Source organism: Somniosus microcephalus, chromosome 10, assembly GCF_052327205.1.
Source record: "Somniosus microcephalus isolate GS21.2 chromosome 10, FLI_Smic_1.0, whole genome shotgun sequence".
NCBI classification, from domain to species: domain Eukaryota; kingdom Metazoa; phylum Chordata; class Chondrichthyes; order Squaliformes; family Somniosidae; genus Somniosus; species Somniosus microcephalus.
Genome location: NC_140996.1, coordinates 169,579,920 through 169,596,530, shown reverse-complemented (window position 1 = coordinate 169,596,530; position 16,611 = coordinate 169,579,920). Strand labels below are relative to the sequence as shown.

General features: G+C 44.1%; 1 protein-coding gene across 4 annotated transcripts in view; it reads right to left on the bottom strand.

Moving 5' to 3' along the window:
• parp4 (poly (ADP-ribose) polymerase family, member 4) overlaps positions 1-16,611 on the bottom strand; it is a 201,007-nt gene that overhangs the window by 100,767 nt on the left and 83,629 nt on the right. For 3 of the 4 annotated variants that reach the window (XM_085999130.1, XM_085999129.1, XM_085999132.1), the window contains 3 exons: positions 16,464-16,595; positions 10,861-10,947; positions 6,186-6,350 (listed from right to left, as the gene is read on the bottom strand). In XM_085999130.1, coding sequence (XP_085855256.1) covers positions 6,186-6,350; positions 10,861-10,947; positions 16,464-16,595 — 384 coding nt within the window. The remainder of the gene's footprint in view (positions 1-6,185; positions 6,351-10,860; positions 10,948-16,463; positions 16,596-16,611) is intronic. The other variant, XM_085999131.1, reaches the window with a different exon arrangement.

Genomic DNA, 16,611 nt, shown 5'->3' with positions numbered 1-16,611 from the left:
AAGTTCGATATAGGGGATAGGCTTCACCTTAGGGTAGTGAGGAGGATTTAAACTAGTAAGAGGAAAGAAGAAAACCTTATAGCAGTCTCAAATAGTAAGCACAACAGGAGGTTGGGAGAAATGTAACTTGCAGCTGGTAGGAAATAAGAGAGTTAAGGAGAAAGATAGTGAAGGAAAAAATAAGAGAAAAGATTACTGAAGAATATCAATGAGTTACGGTTGCAATGATTATGTGACTGTGAAAAGCATAAGAAATAGAAGCCAGGGTACTAGAGACACTAATTAGAATGGATGGATATGTTGTTGTTGCGTTGACACAAACTTGACTTCAATCAGGATGAGATTGGGCACTAAATATTCCCAACTATAAATTTTAATTTTTTTATATATAAAAGCGATGAATAATGGCCAAAATTAATTAGAGACAAAACTATAGCCATGGAGAGGACATTTTTTGTTGATGGCGGTGCTCAACCATCAGTCTTCTGGGTAGAGTCAAGAAATAGTCTGTAGACCATCAAATAATGGAAAAGAGAAAGGATGAGGTTATTTGTAGGCAATTTAGAGAATTTTGCAGTGATAACAGAGCTGCAATTATGGGGCACTTTAACTATCCTAAAGTAGAATAGAATTCAACAAAATTACAGTCAAAATGAGCAAGGGTTCTTGGAAGTCATCCATGATTGGTTTCTTAACCAGTATGTTGCACATCCAACAAGGAAGAATTTGGTTCTAGATCTAGACCAGGACACCAAAAGAACTCTCTGCTCTTTTTAAAAAGTGCTATGGTGTCTTTTATCTCCATTTATTAAGGGGGCATATAGGACCTCAGTTTAACACCTCATCCAAAAGACAGCAACTCTGACAGAACAGCACTTCCTCAGTATTGCACTGAAGTGTCAATCTATATTATGTGCTCAAGTCTCTGAAATGGGGGCTTGATCCCACAGCCGAGTCAGAGGCGAGAGCGCCATCATTGAGCTAAGGTTGATACAATACCGAATATACGACAGCGTAACCGAGGGTAGAACAATAGGAACCCCCTTGTGATCTGAACGGGATGTTGTGTCTTTCACACCTGCCCCTACGTGCACTTCTCCATTATGGATTGAGAAAACACTTGGTCAGACAGTGAGTTGCTTTATTCAAAGACAGCAAATGAACATAGAGCAACAGTTGTGATCGGACTCGCTTGATTCAATCAGTACAACTTGTCTTTGCGTAATAATACAAAATAATGAACACACTATGCTTCCCCACATCAATGGATCATCTTGTTTCACTTAACTATCCTCCTGCATTCCAACCACTTGAGTCTGGCAAAAGCTTGCCCTAGCAGGTTTCTGCTAAAAAAAACTGACTGCCAATATACGTCTTTGTCTATATTTTTAAAAATCTTCTGGTGTTCTTATGCCAGATAATCCCTACTAAGCACCTGGGTACAGAGACTCCCCAACGCAGTGCATATGAGGTATTTAAATCGATTACTGAGAGGCTAATGAATTATGTACAACCTTTGGTCATTGGGGAAATAATGCCTACCTCATTAGCATTTTAACCAAATGTTGCTTCAGGTGCTTTTACTTTGCTTTAAAACACAAACTTTAAACATAACTCAATCTCAAAATCTTTTGCGAAGATAAACATGCTATCACGGAGACATGGTTGAGGGAGGGTCAGGACTGGCAGCTCAATATTCCGGGGTATAGAATCTTCAGGCGAGACAGAGGGGGGGTGTAAAAGGGGAGGGGGTGTTGCAATATTAATTAAGGAGTCAATTACTGCTGTAAGGAGGGATGATATATTAGCGGGTTCCTCTAATGAGGCCATATGGGTAGAACTTAAAAACAAAAAGGGGGCAAGCACTTTGCTGGGAGTGTACTATAGGCCCCCAAACAGTCAGGGGGAGATAGAGGAACAGATATGTAGGCAAATCTCCGAGAAGTGCGAAAATAATAGGGTAATAATAGTGGGGGATTTCAACTTCCCCAATATAAATTGGGACAGTCAGAGTGTGAAAGGCTTAGAGGGTGCAGAATTCTTAAAGTGCATCCAGGAGAGCTTTTTGAGCCAACATGTAGAAAGTCCTACAAGAGAGGGGGCGGTACTGGACCTAATTCTGGGGAATGTAGCCGGGCAAGTGGTGGAAGTGTCAGTAGGAGAGCATTTTGGCGACAGTGACCATAATTCGGTGAGATTTAAGGTGGTCATGGAAAAAGACAAAGACGGCCCGGAAATAAGGGTTCTAAATTGGGGGAAGGCCGATTTTAATATGATAAGGCAGGATCTGGCCAAAGTGGACTGGGAGCAGCTGCTTATAGGAAAATCCACATCAAAACAGTGGGAGACTTTCAGAAGGGAAATAGAGAGAGTACAACGCCAACATGTTCCTGTAAAGGTCAAGGGTGGGACCAACAAGCAAAGGGAACCTTGGATGACAAGGGATATACAAAAATGCATTAGAAATAAGAGGGGGGCTTTTGGCAGTTACAAAAGACTAAAGACAGAAGAAGCCCTAGAGGAGTATAAAAAGTGCAGGGGCATACTTAAAAAAGAAATTAGGAGGGCGAGGAGGGGCCATGAAATAACACTGGCGAGCAAAATAAAGGAAAATCCTAAAATGTTTTATAAGTATATTAAGGGCAAGAGGATAACCAGGGAAAGGGTAGGGCCCATTAGGGACCAAAGTGGCAATCTGTGTGTAGAGCCAGAGGATGTAGGCGGGGTTTTAAATGAATTTTTTGCATCTGTGTTCACTATGGAGAAAGACGATGCAGACATAGAAATCGGGCAAGGGGACTGTGACATACTTGAACATATTAGCATCGAGAGGGAGGAGGTGCTAGCGGTTTTAGCGGGCCAAAAAGTGGATAAATCCCCAGGCCCGGACGAGATGTATCCCAGGCTGCTGTGGGAGGCAAGGGAGGAGATTGCAGGGGCTCTGACACTAATTTTCAGAACCTCTCTGGCCACAGGGGATGTACCAGAGGACTGGAGAACAGCTAACGTAGTACCATTATTCAAGAAGGGTAGCAGGGATAAACCAGGGAATTACAGGCCAGTGAGTCTAACATCTGTGGTGGGGAAATTATTGGAAAAAATTCTGAGGGACAAAATTAATCTCCACTTGGAGAGGCAAGGATTAATCGGGGATAGTCAGCATGGCTTTGTCAAGGGTAAATCATGTCTAACAAATCTGATCGAATTTTTCGAGGGGGTGACTAGTGGGGTGGATGAGGGAAATGCTGTGGATGTGGTGTACATGGACTTCAGTAAAGCTTTTGACAAAGTCCCGCATAGGAGACTGGTCAAGAAGGTAAGAGCCCATGGGATCCAGGGTGCCTTGGCGCGTTGGATCCTAAACTGGCTGAGTGGCAGGAGGCAGAGGGTGATGGTCGAAGGTTGCTTTTGTGACTGGAAGCCTGTGTCCAGTGGGGTGCCTCAGGGATCGGTGCTGGGTCCCTTATTGTTTGTGATCTACATAAATGATTTGGATGAAAATGTAAAAGGTATGATCAGTAAGTTCGCAGATGACACGAAAATTGGTGGGGTGGTAAATTGCGAGGAGGAAAGCCTCCGGCTACAGGACGATATAAACGGGTTGGTCAGATGGGCGGAAAAGTGGCAAATGGAATTTAACCCTGAAAAGTGCGAGGTGATGCATTTTGGACGGACAAATAAGGCAAGGGAATACACAATGAGTGGTAGGACCCTAGGAAGTACAGAGGGTCAGAGGGACCTTGGTGTACATGTACATAGATCCCTGAAGGCAGCGGAGCAGGTAGATAAGGTGGTTAAAAAGGCATATGGGATACTTGCCTTCATTAGCCGAGGCATAGAATATAAGAGCAGGGAGGTTATGATGGAGCTGTACAAAATGCTGGTGAGGCCACAGCTGGAGTACTGTGTGCAGTTCTGGTCGCCTCACTATAGGAAGGATGTGATTGCTTTGGAGAGGGTGCAGAGAAGGTTCACCAGGATGTTACCTGGGATGGAGCGCCTCAGCTATGAAGAGAGGCTGGACAGGCTGGAGTTGTTTTCCTTGGAGCAGAGAAGGCTGAGGGGGGACCTGATTGAGGTGTACAAAATAATGAGGGGCATAGATAGGGTAGATAAAGAGGAACTTTTCCCCTTAGTGGGGGGGTCAATAACAAGGGGGCATAGATTCAGGGTAAGGGGCAGGAGATTTAGAGGGGATTTGAAGAGGAACTTTTTCACCCAGAGGGTGGTTGGAATGTGGAACTCAATGCCTGAAAGGGTGGTGGAGGCAGGAACCCTCACAACATTCAAGAAGCATTTGGATGAGCACTTGAAATGCCATTGCATACAAGGCTATGGACCAAATGCTGGAAAATGGGATTAGACTGGACAGGGATGGATGGGCGGCGCAGACACGATGGGCCGAAGGGCCTCTTTCTGTGCTGTAAAACTCTATGACTCTATGACTCTAAAATCCTGAAATGTGACACATTTGATTCCTGTCGATCAACCAACTTTCTATCCATTTCCTCTTATGCAATATACCTAAATTTTTGTAATAAGCCTCCTGCGAGGGACCTTATCGACTGCTTCTGAAAATCCATATGCAATACAACTACTGCATTCCCTTTATCTATACAATCAATCAATCACTTCTTCAAAAAACTATTACATTTGACAAACACAAATTGCCTTTAAATCCATACCGGCTATCCTTGATTATCCCATGCATCTCTAATTTGATCCTGAATTATGGATTCTAAAACTTCCCTTTTAAGTTTCAGTTTGATGTCAATCTCTATATACCTGTGGAACTCTATCCTTTAATGCACTCCCTTTTCACATGACAGGAATGCATCAATTTGAAGATTCCCCTGCTGATCTGTCATCCTGCTTGCTAACAATGATGCCCAGTAAATTTGGATCAAATTCTTCCTTATCTCACTGTACTCTCATCTTTGACACTTCATTACCCTTTTCTATTTTCACACTGAAGCCAACGATGTTATGGCCACTATTTTCTAACTGTTTTCCTATTCTCACATCAGTTACTTTTCCCACTTCATTTTCCTGAACTAAGTCAAGGATTGCTTCTTTCCTTGTTGGGCTAAAAGTACTGACCTAAGAAGCACTCTTGGGTGCATTTTGAAAAGCATTTCCCACTTTGACCGCATACATTACCTTTATCTTGAGACAGTTAAAAAAAACACAATATTATTATAGTGTTGTTTTCACAAAACACTATGAACTGTCTACAAATCTCCCTCTATTTAATTTCTATTATTTGTGGCCTGCAATGCACGAGAATTGTACATTTTCTCGTCCTATTCCTTTTAATTATCCATGTGGATTCTGGCTTAACTCACCTCCTTGAACATTCTTGCACTTTAACGCTGTGATAGAATCCTTTATTAATACTGCTACCAAACCCCTTTTCTACTTCTCCATCTCTCTTGAAAATGGTACAACCAGGAATATTAAGTTACAAATCCTTCCAAACATAAGCTACGTTTCCCCGTTTCACGACTACATCATGCGACTCCATAGTTATTAATACTTCTAATTCTGTAAATTTCATTTTCTGTGCCAGTCCAACAACTGTGGCAACAAACTTCCCTGACAATTTTGACAGGCTCTTTCTGTTTAGCACCAATTTGCTTCTTTATGTTTTGATTTTAGAGTACCAGAGCGTTAAGGGAGCCAAATGCCCACTCCTGCACTGTATCAGAAATACACTAACTGCAAGTGATATACTATAAAACAAAACCATGACTAAAGAATTATTAGGATTTAATTTAATAAAGAAACAGCTCTGGGAAACCAGTCTTCGTAAAGTCAAAAGTAAAAGAAAAATAGATAAAACAAAACCAGGAGCACTATCTGAATAGAAGTTAACCCAACTTTCACTGCACGGGCTTTTATATAGGCTTTACTTTCCCTACTTACAATAAACACAAAATAGATCAACATTAATAGGCTGCTGCTCTTCACTGGAAACTAAATAATAGCTTTGTCTTAACAGAGAAAAAGGCACCAAGTGCTTTGAACGGCACCAAGTGGATTCAAATAATAGTTTCTTTTTTGGAGTGACAGAATTAAAATGTATTCAGCAGCAGAATTTAACATTGTTATAACTTATACGCCATACTCATGGTCAATTAGTTCTATATGACAGGTCGGTCAAAAGAAATAATTGGAAATTGAACCTGAGTTTCCTCTTGCAATGCTTTGTCCCGTTGTTGGGATGTCACACTTCCAGGCAATAGAAAGGAAATGTATTCACGATCAACAGAGAGCTCAGTGATATAGGTGATTTTAATGATAACATTGGCATTTGGTGGTAGATTTCCAATACTGATGGTAAAGATATCCTGAAACATTAAGTACAAAATAGATCATATATATATATATATATATATATAGATAGATCAGATTGAAATACAAAAAAATCTGAACTCAGCTGTGTACATCAGGAGTTTGAGAAAGTGAACAAGATGATGATGATACATCACATTTAAAGAAATTAGGATCAGTTTGCAGCCTTCAACTTTCTCCACCAAATCATAGCTATTTTGCTCGACTTACTTATTTTTAATCAGCAGGTAATATTTTTCACATAAGTCAAGAACATAATGCTCTGCGTATTGTTCAAGGGAAAAAAAATGTATAGTATTGTAAGAGAGAACAACAGTAGCTGTGCTGACAGTACAGAACAAACACTTAGCTGTTTGATGTCCACTTAGTAGCACCGTGGAGAGATTCTGCCATTTATTTTCACCAATTATGCCAAATTTCAAGTTATGAAACTACAGTATGAAGATTCCACCATTTTAAAATACAAATAGGAGGATTGAAACAATGATAGTTAATCAGGAATCTCAGGACTGCTAGCGACTGATAATAGAACTTCCATTTTTTTGGTTGGCAACAGAGGTTATATTTTCCAGTTGCCAACGGTGTTGGCTCTAAAGCAGAACGAGCATGGTGGGGGTAGGGGGGAGATTGATCTGGTTGGATCTTGGTTTATTGTGCCACACGTGAGCTTCCAGTCAACCTTCAAGGGGGCCTAAGGCATTCGCTGAAAACAGGAAAGAACTTCATTGTAATATGTTGATATATTATAATTAAATATTAGAACAAATGCAATTTCCTGTGAATCCTTCCAGGAATGCTCCAGCTTAATCATGGCCTATGTTCTTGGGCCCCACCACATACAGCATAGCATGTTCATGCTGACTGTGGGGTCTGAATTGAGGGGATTTTTTCTGGTTCTGGTCCCCTCCTTTTTGTATGCCACTTTGTCTTGTAAGCACAGAAGTGCTAAGATATTGAAAGCTTAAAAAAACAAAGACAAGTGACAACCAATTGGTGACCCTGCATCCCTCTGTGTGAGTAAATTAACGTATCTACTTGATACGGTACAGTGCTGACTAGCCTTATTTTAGCAGGCTTCAAGAGGCTATTAAACTTTTTCTCATTTACTTGCATGTTCTCTAGATGTTTGAAACTGCATTAACTCTGGTAGCCATTTCTTGCCAAGCAGCCTGTGAGAAGTATTCCCTGGGATGCCAAAGAGGGCAACCTTCCTTTGCTGCCATTTTTCCACAAGCACTTTCAATCTTGCCTCAGAAAATGGAGGTGAGTCACACTTTCTCCAGCTATTTCTCCCCAATACCTCCAATTAAAAATACTCATCCTCATGTTTAAATCCCTTCATGGCCTCCACTTTCCTATCTCTGTAACCTCCTGCAGTCCTACAAACCCCACGCCTCCCCGCCCCATCCCCAACTCTCCACTCTTGAGTCTGGCCTCTTATGCATCACTCCTCTCCTCACATTATTGGTGGCTGTGCCTTTAACTGCTTAGGCCCCACGCTCTAGAATTCCCTCCCTAAACCTATCCTCCTCTCCTCCTTAAAACCCACCTCTTTGACCAAGCTTTTGATCACCTCACCTAATATCTCCTTCGTTGACTAGCCATCCATTTCTTTCTGATTACACCTCTGTGAAATGCCTTGGGCCTGCAGCTATGTGCTATTTCCTGCCCCCAAAGACATCAACCTACCACCATCATGGGAGCACCAGCAGCACAAAGACTACAGTGATTCAAAGAGAAGGCCCAGCATGATCTTCTTAGGGCAACTAGGGGTGGCCATTAAATGCAACCTCACCAGCATCACAAGAACAAATAATTAAAACACTACCTGGGAGGTCACTATGAATAGCTAATAAAGCCAACTTCAGAAAATCCTGGAGGAGCTGCCCAGTGCAATTTCGCTGAGTGTTATGCTGCTCAATGACAGCCAAGAGTGGGAGTTCCCAGTGTCAGAATTGTGGAAGTAAGCCTTCAACTGGGTGGCACGATACTTTAGCAAACCAATACTCTGGCCGGGATTTTGCTCACCTCGGCGGGCGATGTCGGCTGGTGGCCCCGCTGCTGGTTCCATCCCACTCTGGAAAATGAATTTACGTTGATAGGGCTTGTAAAGCCTGCCCAGCGCGTTTTCCGGTCCACTTAGAGGAAGCGGGCCATAGAGTACATATACCAGAAACGCTGTTTACGGAGGTCACGGTCCATCATCAAAGACCCTACCCACCCCAGCCACAGTCTGTTCGCCCTCCTGCCATCTGGGAGACGCTACAGATGCATTCGCACCCGTACGACCAGATTTAGAAACAGCTTCTTTCCCAGGGCTGTCATCCTACTGAACTCCACAAATAAACTCTGAAGCCTGCACATCTGCCAATGCACTTTATTATGGTTATGTTTATGTTAATGTATTACAAGCCAAATGTATGTTGAATGTTTAAATGTCTTAATCTAAATGTACACTCTCGGGAGCCGCAAGCCTACATTTCGTTGTACTGCACTTGTGCACTAACAATGACAATAAAAGTTGATTTGATTTGATTTGGTGACGTCATTCCATGACGCGTTATCAGCCAGTTTCCTTAAAGGGACCATGGCCAACTTTATTTTGACATTTGTGCTGTCAGTGTTCTACAGCATTGAGGTGCTGCAAACACTGACAATGACTGCACAGTTTCTCCCATGATTCCCTCCATATGCTTATGGAGTCACAGCTCGCAGAGAGGTTCTCTTCCATTCCCATGGGCAGAAGAGACCTCCCCAGGACACCAACACATTGCACAGGAGATCACAAGCAGGGATGTGGTCAGGAGGACCTCGGTACAGTGGCACAAACCTTACAATGATCTCATTAGATCACAAAACGTTAGTACAAAGCCACACTCACCTTCATCCTGCTATGCCTCTCATCACATCCCCATCACTCTGCCTTCCCTACCTTACTCCTGCACATCCTTACTCACACTAACTTACCTTGCACATCCACCTATCCCTCTCTCTATCTACATTATCACATCCCCATCTCACTAGCTGCCCCTCACTCACCCTCATCCTAGTGCAATCATACCAACTAACAACACACAAGTGTAGCCACTTGGGTGTTTTATCCAATGTCCATGTAAAGTTTCTGTTAATGTGTTGTCAAACATTGAAACCTTTATTTTCAACACTTTCCAGTCTTGGACAGATTTGTGTGCTCCTTTGGAAGTGGCTTAGTGAGTTGCAGTGAATGGAAACATAACGGTACCCCCCGCAATGGTGATGAGTGTGAAAGGAATGGCTTGGACATTGTAGGGATGCTTTATGGTGTTGGTGTGAGGTGGTGCCAACCTGGCGCATCATGTGGCAGCCAGGGTGTACAGCGTCAAGTGAAGTAAATCTGGCCATGGTGAGGCCATCCCTAGTCTCCCGGGCAGCAATGTGCTCTCTGTCCTGTGCAGCATCAGGTGATCGCGGAGAAGATTGGTGCTGTTGTTGGTGCTGCTGGTGTGCCTGGTGCTGCTGGTATTGTGGCTGATCGTGGTCGGATTCTGAGGACCAAGGTGAGACAATATAAAGGGCACCCATGTTGATGGAATAGATGGCAGGTGAAGTACAGATAACAGAAGCATTCTGTCAATGGTGAGAGAGTTCTTCCAATGAGGTAAGAGTGAATGGAGAGTGGAAAGCCTGCAGAATTTGTGCTGGAAATGGACTGAGAAACAGCTTGTGGCTGAGGAAAGTGAAGATGTCAGGTGGGAGCTTTTACTGTACATTTGAAGCCGTCAAGGAATCAGCTGGAGCAATGGCCACTGAACCCTTGCCTCAGGTTGACAGCCATAATCCCTAAACAGCGTGGTTCCCGTGGCCATGAAGTTAAAGTGAAAAGGTAAGTTTAAAAAGGCCTGTTAATGGTCTGTTAACAAGACAATAATCAGCTTAATTGGGTCCCCCGCCACTACCTGTCGGGTCTGCTCAGTGCTGACAGACCCGGCATTGGGAAAGGTGCGTGGCGGCGGGTTGACAGCGGGGTCCCGACCCGGTCAAAAAAACTCTTTCCCACCCAACCCGCCAGCTGACCACCCCCCCTGCAAAATTTCAGCCTCTGAATTTAAACCCAAAAGAGGACCCGGAATTCCACTTTAATGCAACATAGGAGAAAGCCCATTTTTCCCCATAATTCATGGCACAATAACAAAATCTTGGGAGTGTATGGCTTTGAAATTAATGATGGAGAAAATGGATACGCTCCTATTTGCAATAAAAGAGTAACTATGCCTGCCTCCTTCCCCCAGTGACATATTTAATTGTCATGGGTGTTTCATGTACTATTATTGATAAAAATTAGGGAATAAAATAGAATTACTAGATAAGCTAAATATTATTGTTGGATGCAGGCCCCTGTATCAAACCAAATTATGGATTAGACGCCAACAGAAGTCACAAAATCCTGAAAATTACAATCAATCTCTTTCACTGCTATGATTATTAGTAAGAAGTACAGCAATAGGAAGAAGGATACTTAATACTTACTGCAGCAGCCTGGTCCATGAGGTAGGCCCCATGACCTTGTTTGATGGCCTGTCTATACTCATGATGAGCTTGCTGTTTTTCTTTCACCTATAGGTGCATAAGTGCAGATACTAAATCAAAACTGGTTATTATAACAGATCAAAATAGATTTTTTAAATATGAGAATTGTAGTGTATGTAACCGTTCCACCTTTAAGAAAACTATTTTAAGGGTTGCACTACTTTATCTTGGCTGCTGTATACTGTAATACCGGTGGTGACCACACCGGTATATAAGTGCTGTGTAATGATTTATTGCGCAGTTCCGCCCTGACCTTCAACTAGTAAAGACCTGTTAAAGTTTACTCTTGTGGTCTGTGTAGTAATTCGCAATATAACACACAGACTTAACAGTGGCGACGAGTACGATCTTACCCTGCGGCAGAGATACATCCAAGGCAGTTTAACGGGCGTCGAGAGGAGGCATCCGCCCTCATCATTCTGCTGAGAGAAGACTCGGGTCTGCAGAGCACAGGAAGAATTCTGATACGAAGCCTTCCATCAGCAACAGGCAGTGATCATCCCTTCTATCACGGTGGTGGGTAAGCCGATCAGCGACGAGCAGCAAGTCGGCCACGTTGACTGTGAAGTAGGGGAGGGAAAAACGGAGGATATAAGGGCGGAGAACTCGACCACGGCCGGGGAAAAGAGCCGGACAGAAGTCGGGGCCAGAGGCGCTGAGACTAGGGCAGCGTAAGGCACGGGAGCCGCGGTGAATGCAAACGCAGCCGGTGCGAAAGACCGGGCTGCAAGCGGGCTGGGAGACGCAACAGCGTCGAGAGAGAGCTCGACCGCAACCGGTGAAAAAGGCCGGGCAGCTACCGAGGCCGCGAGGCGCAGCGACCGGGTCAGCGTAAGGCGCGGGAGAAAATAAAACAAAAAAAAACCGCGGAGAACTCAGCCGCAGCCGGGGGAAAGGACCGGACTGCAGGAGGGGCTGGGAGGCACGATTTGAAAACCGCTGGGGAGGGCGAACGCAGCAATACGGCAATCGCCATTACAGCCAGCGGGGGAGAAAGGCAAACGCGGGAAGTCGCCATTTTCGTAGGCGGGGGAAGAAGACAAGCGCGGGAAACCGCCATTTTGAAAAAAAAATAAAAGAAAAATTTCTTTTTGTTCTCAAGAAGGTCGCGAAGATGCCTAAGCGTGGTAACATCAACGATTTCGATCCCGATGTTGAAGATTGGGCCACGTATGTAGAACTCATACAGATATATTGTAAGGCAAATAAAATATCAGATGAAGATAAAGCACTAACCTTACTAAACTCAATGGGTGCGAAGACATACGGGCTATTGAAGCATCTTCTATCACCAGCTAAACCGGCGGATCAGACTTTCGCTAAAATTGTTGCTGTCCTGGAAAATCATTTGAACCCCACACCGCTGATGTTAGCGGAACGATTTAAATTTTATGCGAGAACGCAACTGAAAGAGGAAAGCAACGCGGAGTATTTAATTGAACTGCGTAAGCTAGCGAAATACTGCCAGTTTGGGGAAAGCCTGACAGAGGCACTGAGAGACAAATTCGTGTGTGGATTGTCGAAAGAAGGAACACAAAAGCGGCTACTTGAAGAGAATGATCTTACACTTGATAAGGCTGTCTCTATTGCAACATCGCACGAAGCCGCAGCGAGAGGCACTGCGGAAATGCAGCTGAAGGCAGCGGTACTCAGCGTAGAGCAAATGGCTTCGGGTACAACAAAATGTTATCGTTGTGGGAAGACAACACACGATCAGAACCAATGCTGGTTTAAAAACCAGGAATGTAGAAAATGTGGCAAGCTTGGTCACATAGCTAAAGTATGCCGGTCAGGAAAGAAGACCAGCAACAAAAAGTCACCGCAGGAAAAGTGCAGAAAAAGTACATAAGGTGGCTGAGAAGAGTTCGGATGAACAGAATTCGGATTCAGACTCCAACAGCAAGGAACTGGGTAGTCTGAGAATTCACAATGTGAGTAAGGAAGCTGACCGACAAACTATCTGGGTCACACTGCAGATAGCAGGAGTCCAAATGAAGATGGAATTGGACACCGGATCGGCGTTGACGGTCATGAATAAGCAAGATTACAAAAGGTTATTCAAACATATTCCCCTACGGGATACGAAGATAGTATTGCAGACATACACGGGGCAAAGAGTATACCCCATCGGGAAGATAAAAGTCAAGGTGGTACACAAGGGCAAAGAACACCAAGGAATGGACTTATATGTACTACCTGAGGGAGGTCCACCACTTCTGGGACGGGAGTGGATCAGGAAAATAAATATGGACTGGCACTCCCTAAACGCAATAATGGTAGATTCCGAGAAAAAAGATGTCAAACCTGAACGATTGTCCAGAATATTGGATGAGGCTAAAGAGGTGTTCCAACAGGGACTGGGAACACTGAGAGGAATTAAGGCAAAAATCAAGATTGCAGAACATGCAACCCCAAAATTTTTCAAAGCCAGACCGGTACCTTATGCGATACGACCTGCTGTGGAGGCTGAGCTGGAAGGGCTAGAACGTTCAGGAGTACTGTCTAAGGTGGACTGGAGTGAGTGGGCCACGCCCATTGTTCCCGTCATGAAGCGTTCATCGAGTAACAAGCCAGGGGAACCAGGGAAGGTCCGCATCTGTGGAGACTTCAAGATCACAGTTAATCCGGTGCTTCACACGGTGCAATATCCGCTTCCGCGGATTGAGGATATCTTTGCTTCATTGTCTGGCGGGAAACGCTTCACCAAGATAGACCTGGCGCAAGCGTACTTACAGATGGAAGTTGAGGAAGAGTCGCGCCAGTATCTCACAATCAACACGCACAGAGGCTTGTATCGATATAATAGACTGGTTTTTGGAGTGGCTTCGGCTCCAGCAATTTGGCAGAGGGCCATGGAGCAGGTATTACAGGGAATTCCAAGCACTCAATGTTACTTGGACGATATCCTGATTACAGGAGATGACGATGAGGAACACCTTGCTAATTTGAAACCGGTGCTCACCAGGTTGAAGGAATATGGCCTTCGAGTTAATCGCCAGAAATGTGAGTTCTTTCAGAAACGGATCTCGTACTGTGGTCATATCATTGACCAGGAGGGGCTGCACAAGTCACCTGACAAGATCGAAGCTGTCATGAAGGCTCCCGCTCCGGAAAATGTATCCCAGTTGAGGTCGTTCCTAGGGTTGATTAACTATTACCATAAGTTTCTGCCAAATCTATCCACGGTGCTGCATCCGCTGAATGCTCTTTTGCAGAAAGAAGTACCATGGAAGTGGAGCGAGGACTGTAAGAAGGCCTTTCGCAAAAGCAAGGCATTGATCACCTCAGAGGAAGTGTTGGCTCACTTCAACCCAACGCTACCTATTCGTTTAGCTTGTGATGCTTCTCCTTATGGTATTGGAGCAGTACTCTCACACAAGTTGCCAAATGGCTCGGAAAGGCCAGTCGCATTTGCATCCAGATCATTGACCTCTGCTGAGTGCAACTATGCTCAGATAGATCGGGAGGCTCTCAGCCTGGTGTGGGGAGTAAAGAAGTTTAATCATTACCTGCAGGGCCAGAAGTTTACACTGCTGACAGACCACCAGCCGTTGGTATCCATATTCAACCCTAAAAAGGGCATTTCCGTTATGACAGCACAAAGGCTACAGAGGTGGTCCCTTTTCCTAGGGGCACACCAATATGACATCGAATACAAAGGATCAAAACAGCATGGGAATGCTGACGGTTTATCGCGCCTACCGTTGCCAACGGCAGAAGAGGCGCCTACAGTGGACATGTTCCACTCAACCATAGTGGAATGTCTACCAGTAACAAATTCTACGATCGAAAAGGAAACAAGAAATGACCCGACTCTCTCACGAGTCTACAATTTAACGGTGAAGGGATGGCCAGCACATGGCGAACCACTGTTGCCAGCATTTTCGCAAAGAAGAGAACAGCTGTCAGTGTGCCGAGGAACTTTGATGTGTGGATCCAGAGTGGTGATTCCACCCAAACTCCAGCATAAAGTGCTAAAGGAGCTTCACGAGGGGCATCTGGGTGGAGTGAAAATGAAGAACCTAGCCAGAGCGTTCGTGTGGTGGCCAGGTATCGATGGAGACATCGAAGAAATGACCAAGAGCTGTCTAGGATGCCAGAAGGTCCAAAATGCCCCACCACAAGCTCCTCTGCATCCATGGGAGTGGCCCTCATCTCCATGGCAAAGGGTACATATCGACTTTGCTGGTCCATTTATGGACTCAATGTTCTTAATCGCGGTGGATGCACACTCCAAGTGGCCGGAGGTAATAAAGATGTCCTCCACCACCACGGAAAAAACCATCACAGTATTAAGGCCCATATTTGCCAGGAATGGGCTGCCTGAACAGATCTGTTCTGATAATGGACCGCAATTTGTGTCCGAAGAATTCAGGAAGTTCTTAAAAAACAATGGGGTTAAGCACTACACGTCCACCCCATACCATCCCGCCACCAATGGATTAGCTGAAAGGTTTGTCCAGACCTTCAAGAAGGCCATAAAGGCCATGGGTAATGAAGACATAAATCTACAACATAAGGTAGATAACTTCTTGTTGGCGTACAGGAATGCAACACATGCGGTCACAAACCAAACTCCCGCCATGATGTTTTTCAATAGAAGACTAAGATGCCGGCTGGATTTGATCTAGCCAAACATCAGAAGGGACGTAGAGAACCGGCAATTTCAAGGCATGAATGAAAGGCCAACTAGAACCTTCCAGATAGGTCAACAAGTTTTGGCCCGGGACTACCGTACCGAGAAATGGCAGCCTGGAACTATTTGCACACGACTAGGACCGCTGATGTATACCGTGGACATTGGTGAAAGCATAATAAGGCGCCATGCTGACCAGATCATAGCGTCATCCGAAAAGGGACAACCTACACCACAACTCTATACGCCTAATGATGAAGCAGAGATACCCATAGTATCTACCTCCGATCCGGTGATACTGGAACCAAATGAACCTGACACTGACATTCAAGCCGAATCGACCTTGCCAAAAGAACCTACTACACCACCGAAAACTACTACACCACCGAGGCGTTATCCGGACCGAGTCAGGAAGCCTCCAGAGAGACTGAATCTGTGAACTGTTTTTACATGAAGTTGTGTATATATGTTATGATGTTATGTTTAATGGGAATATATACTGTTAACCTAAAAAGGGAGGATTGTAGTGTATGTAACCGTTCCACCTTTAAGAGAACTATTTTAAGGGTTGCACTACTTTATCTTGGCTGCTGTATACTGTAATACCGGTGGTGACCACACCGGTATATAAGTGCTGTGTAATGATTTATTGGGCAGTTCCGCCCTGGCCTTCAACTAGTAAAGACCTGTTAAAGTTTACTCTTGTGGTCTGTGTAGTAATTCGCAATATAACACACAGACTTAACAAGAATGAACACTTGAACAAATGTAATTTTACATCAGTCGGAAAGTTGAAGACATATACAAAGTATACAGTGCAATATAAACCAAATGGATTAACTATTGAGCGATTTGTAGAAATAACCTTATTTTAGATTTTTTAAAACAAAAGGTTTTGCTTCATTACCTGGCCAATAATATGCTTTCCATTAATGAAAGCCTCAAATCCACACACAGCTGCTGTATCGTCCAAAGGAAATACATACTTGGCTTCTATGGGAAAAATATTGGGATTTGTATAGGACTGGAAAACCATAACCTAAAATACAAAAAGA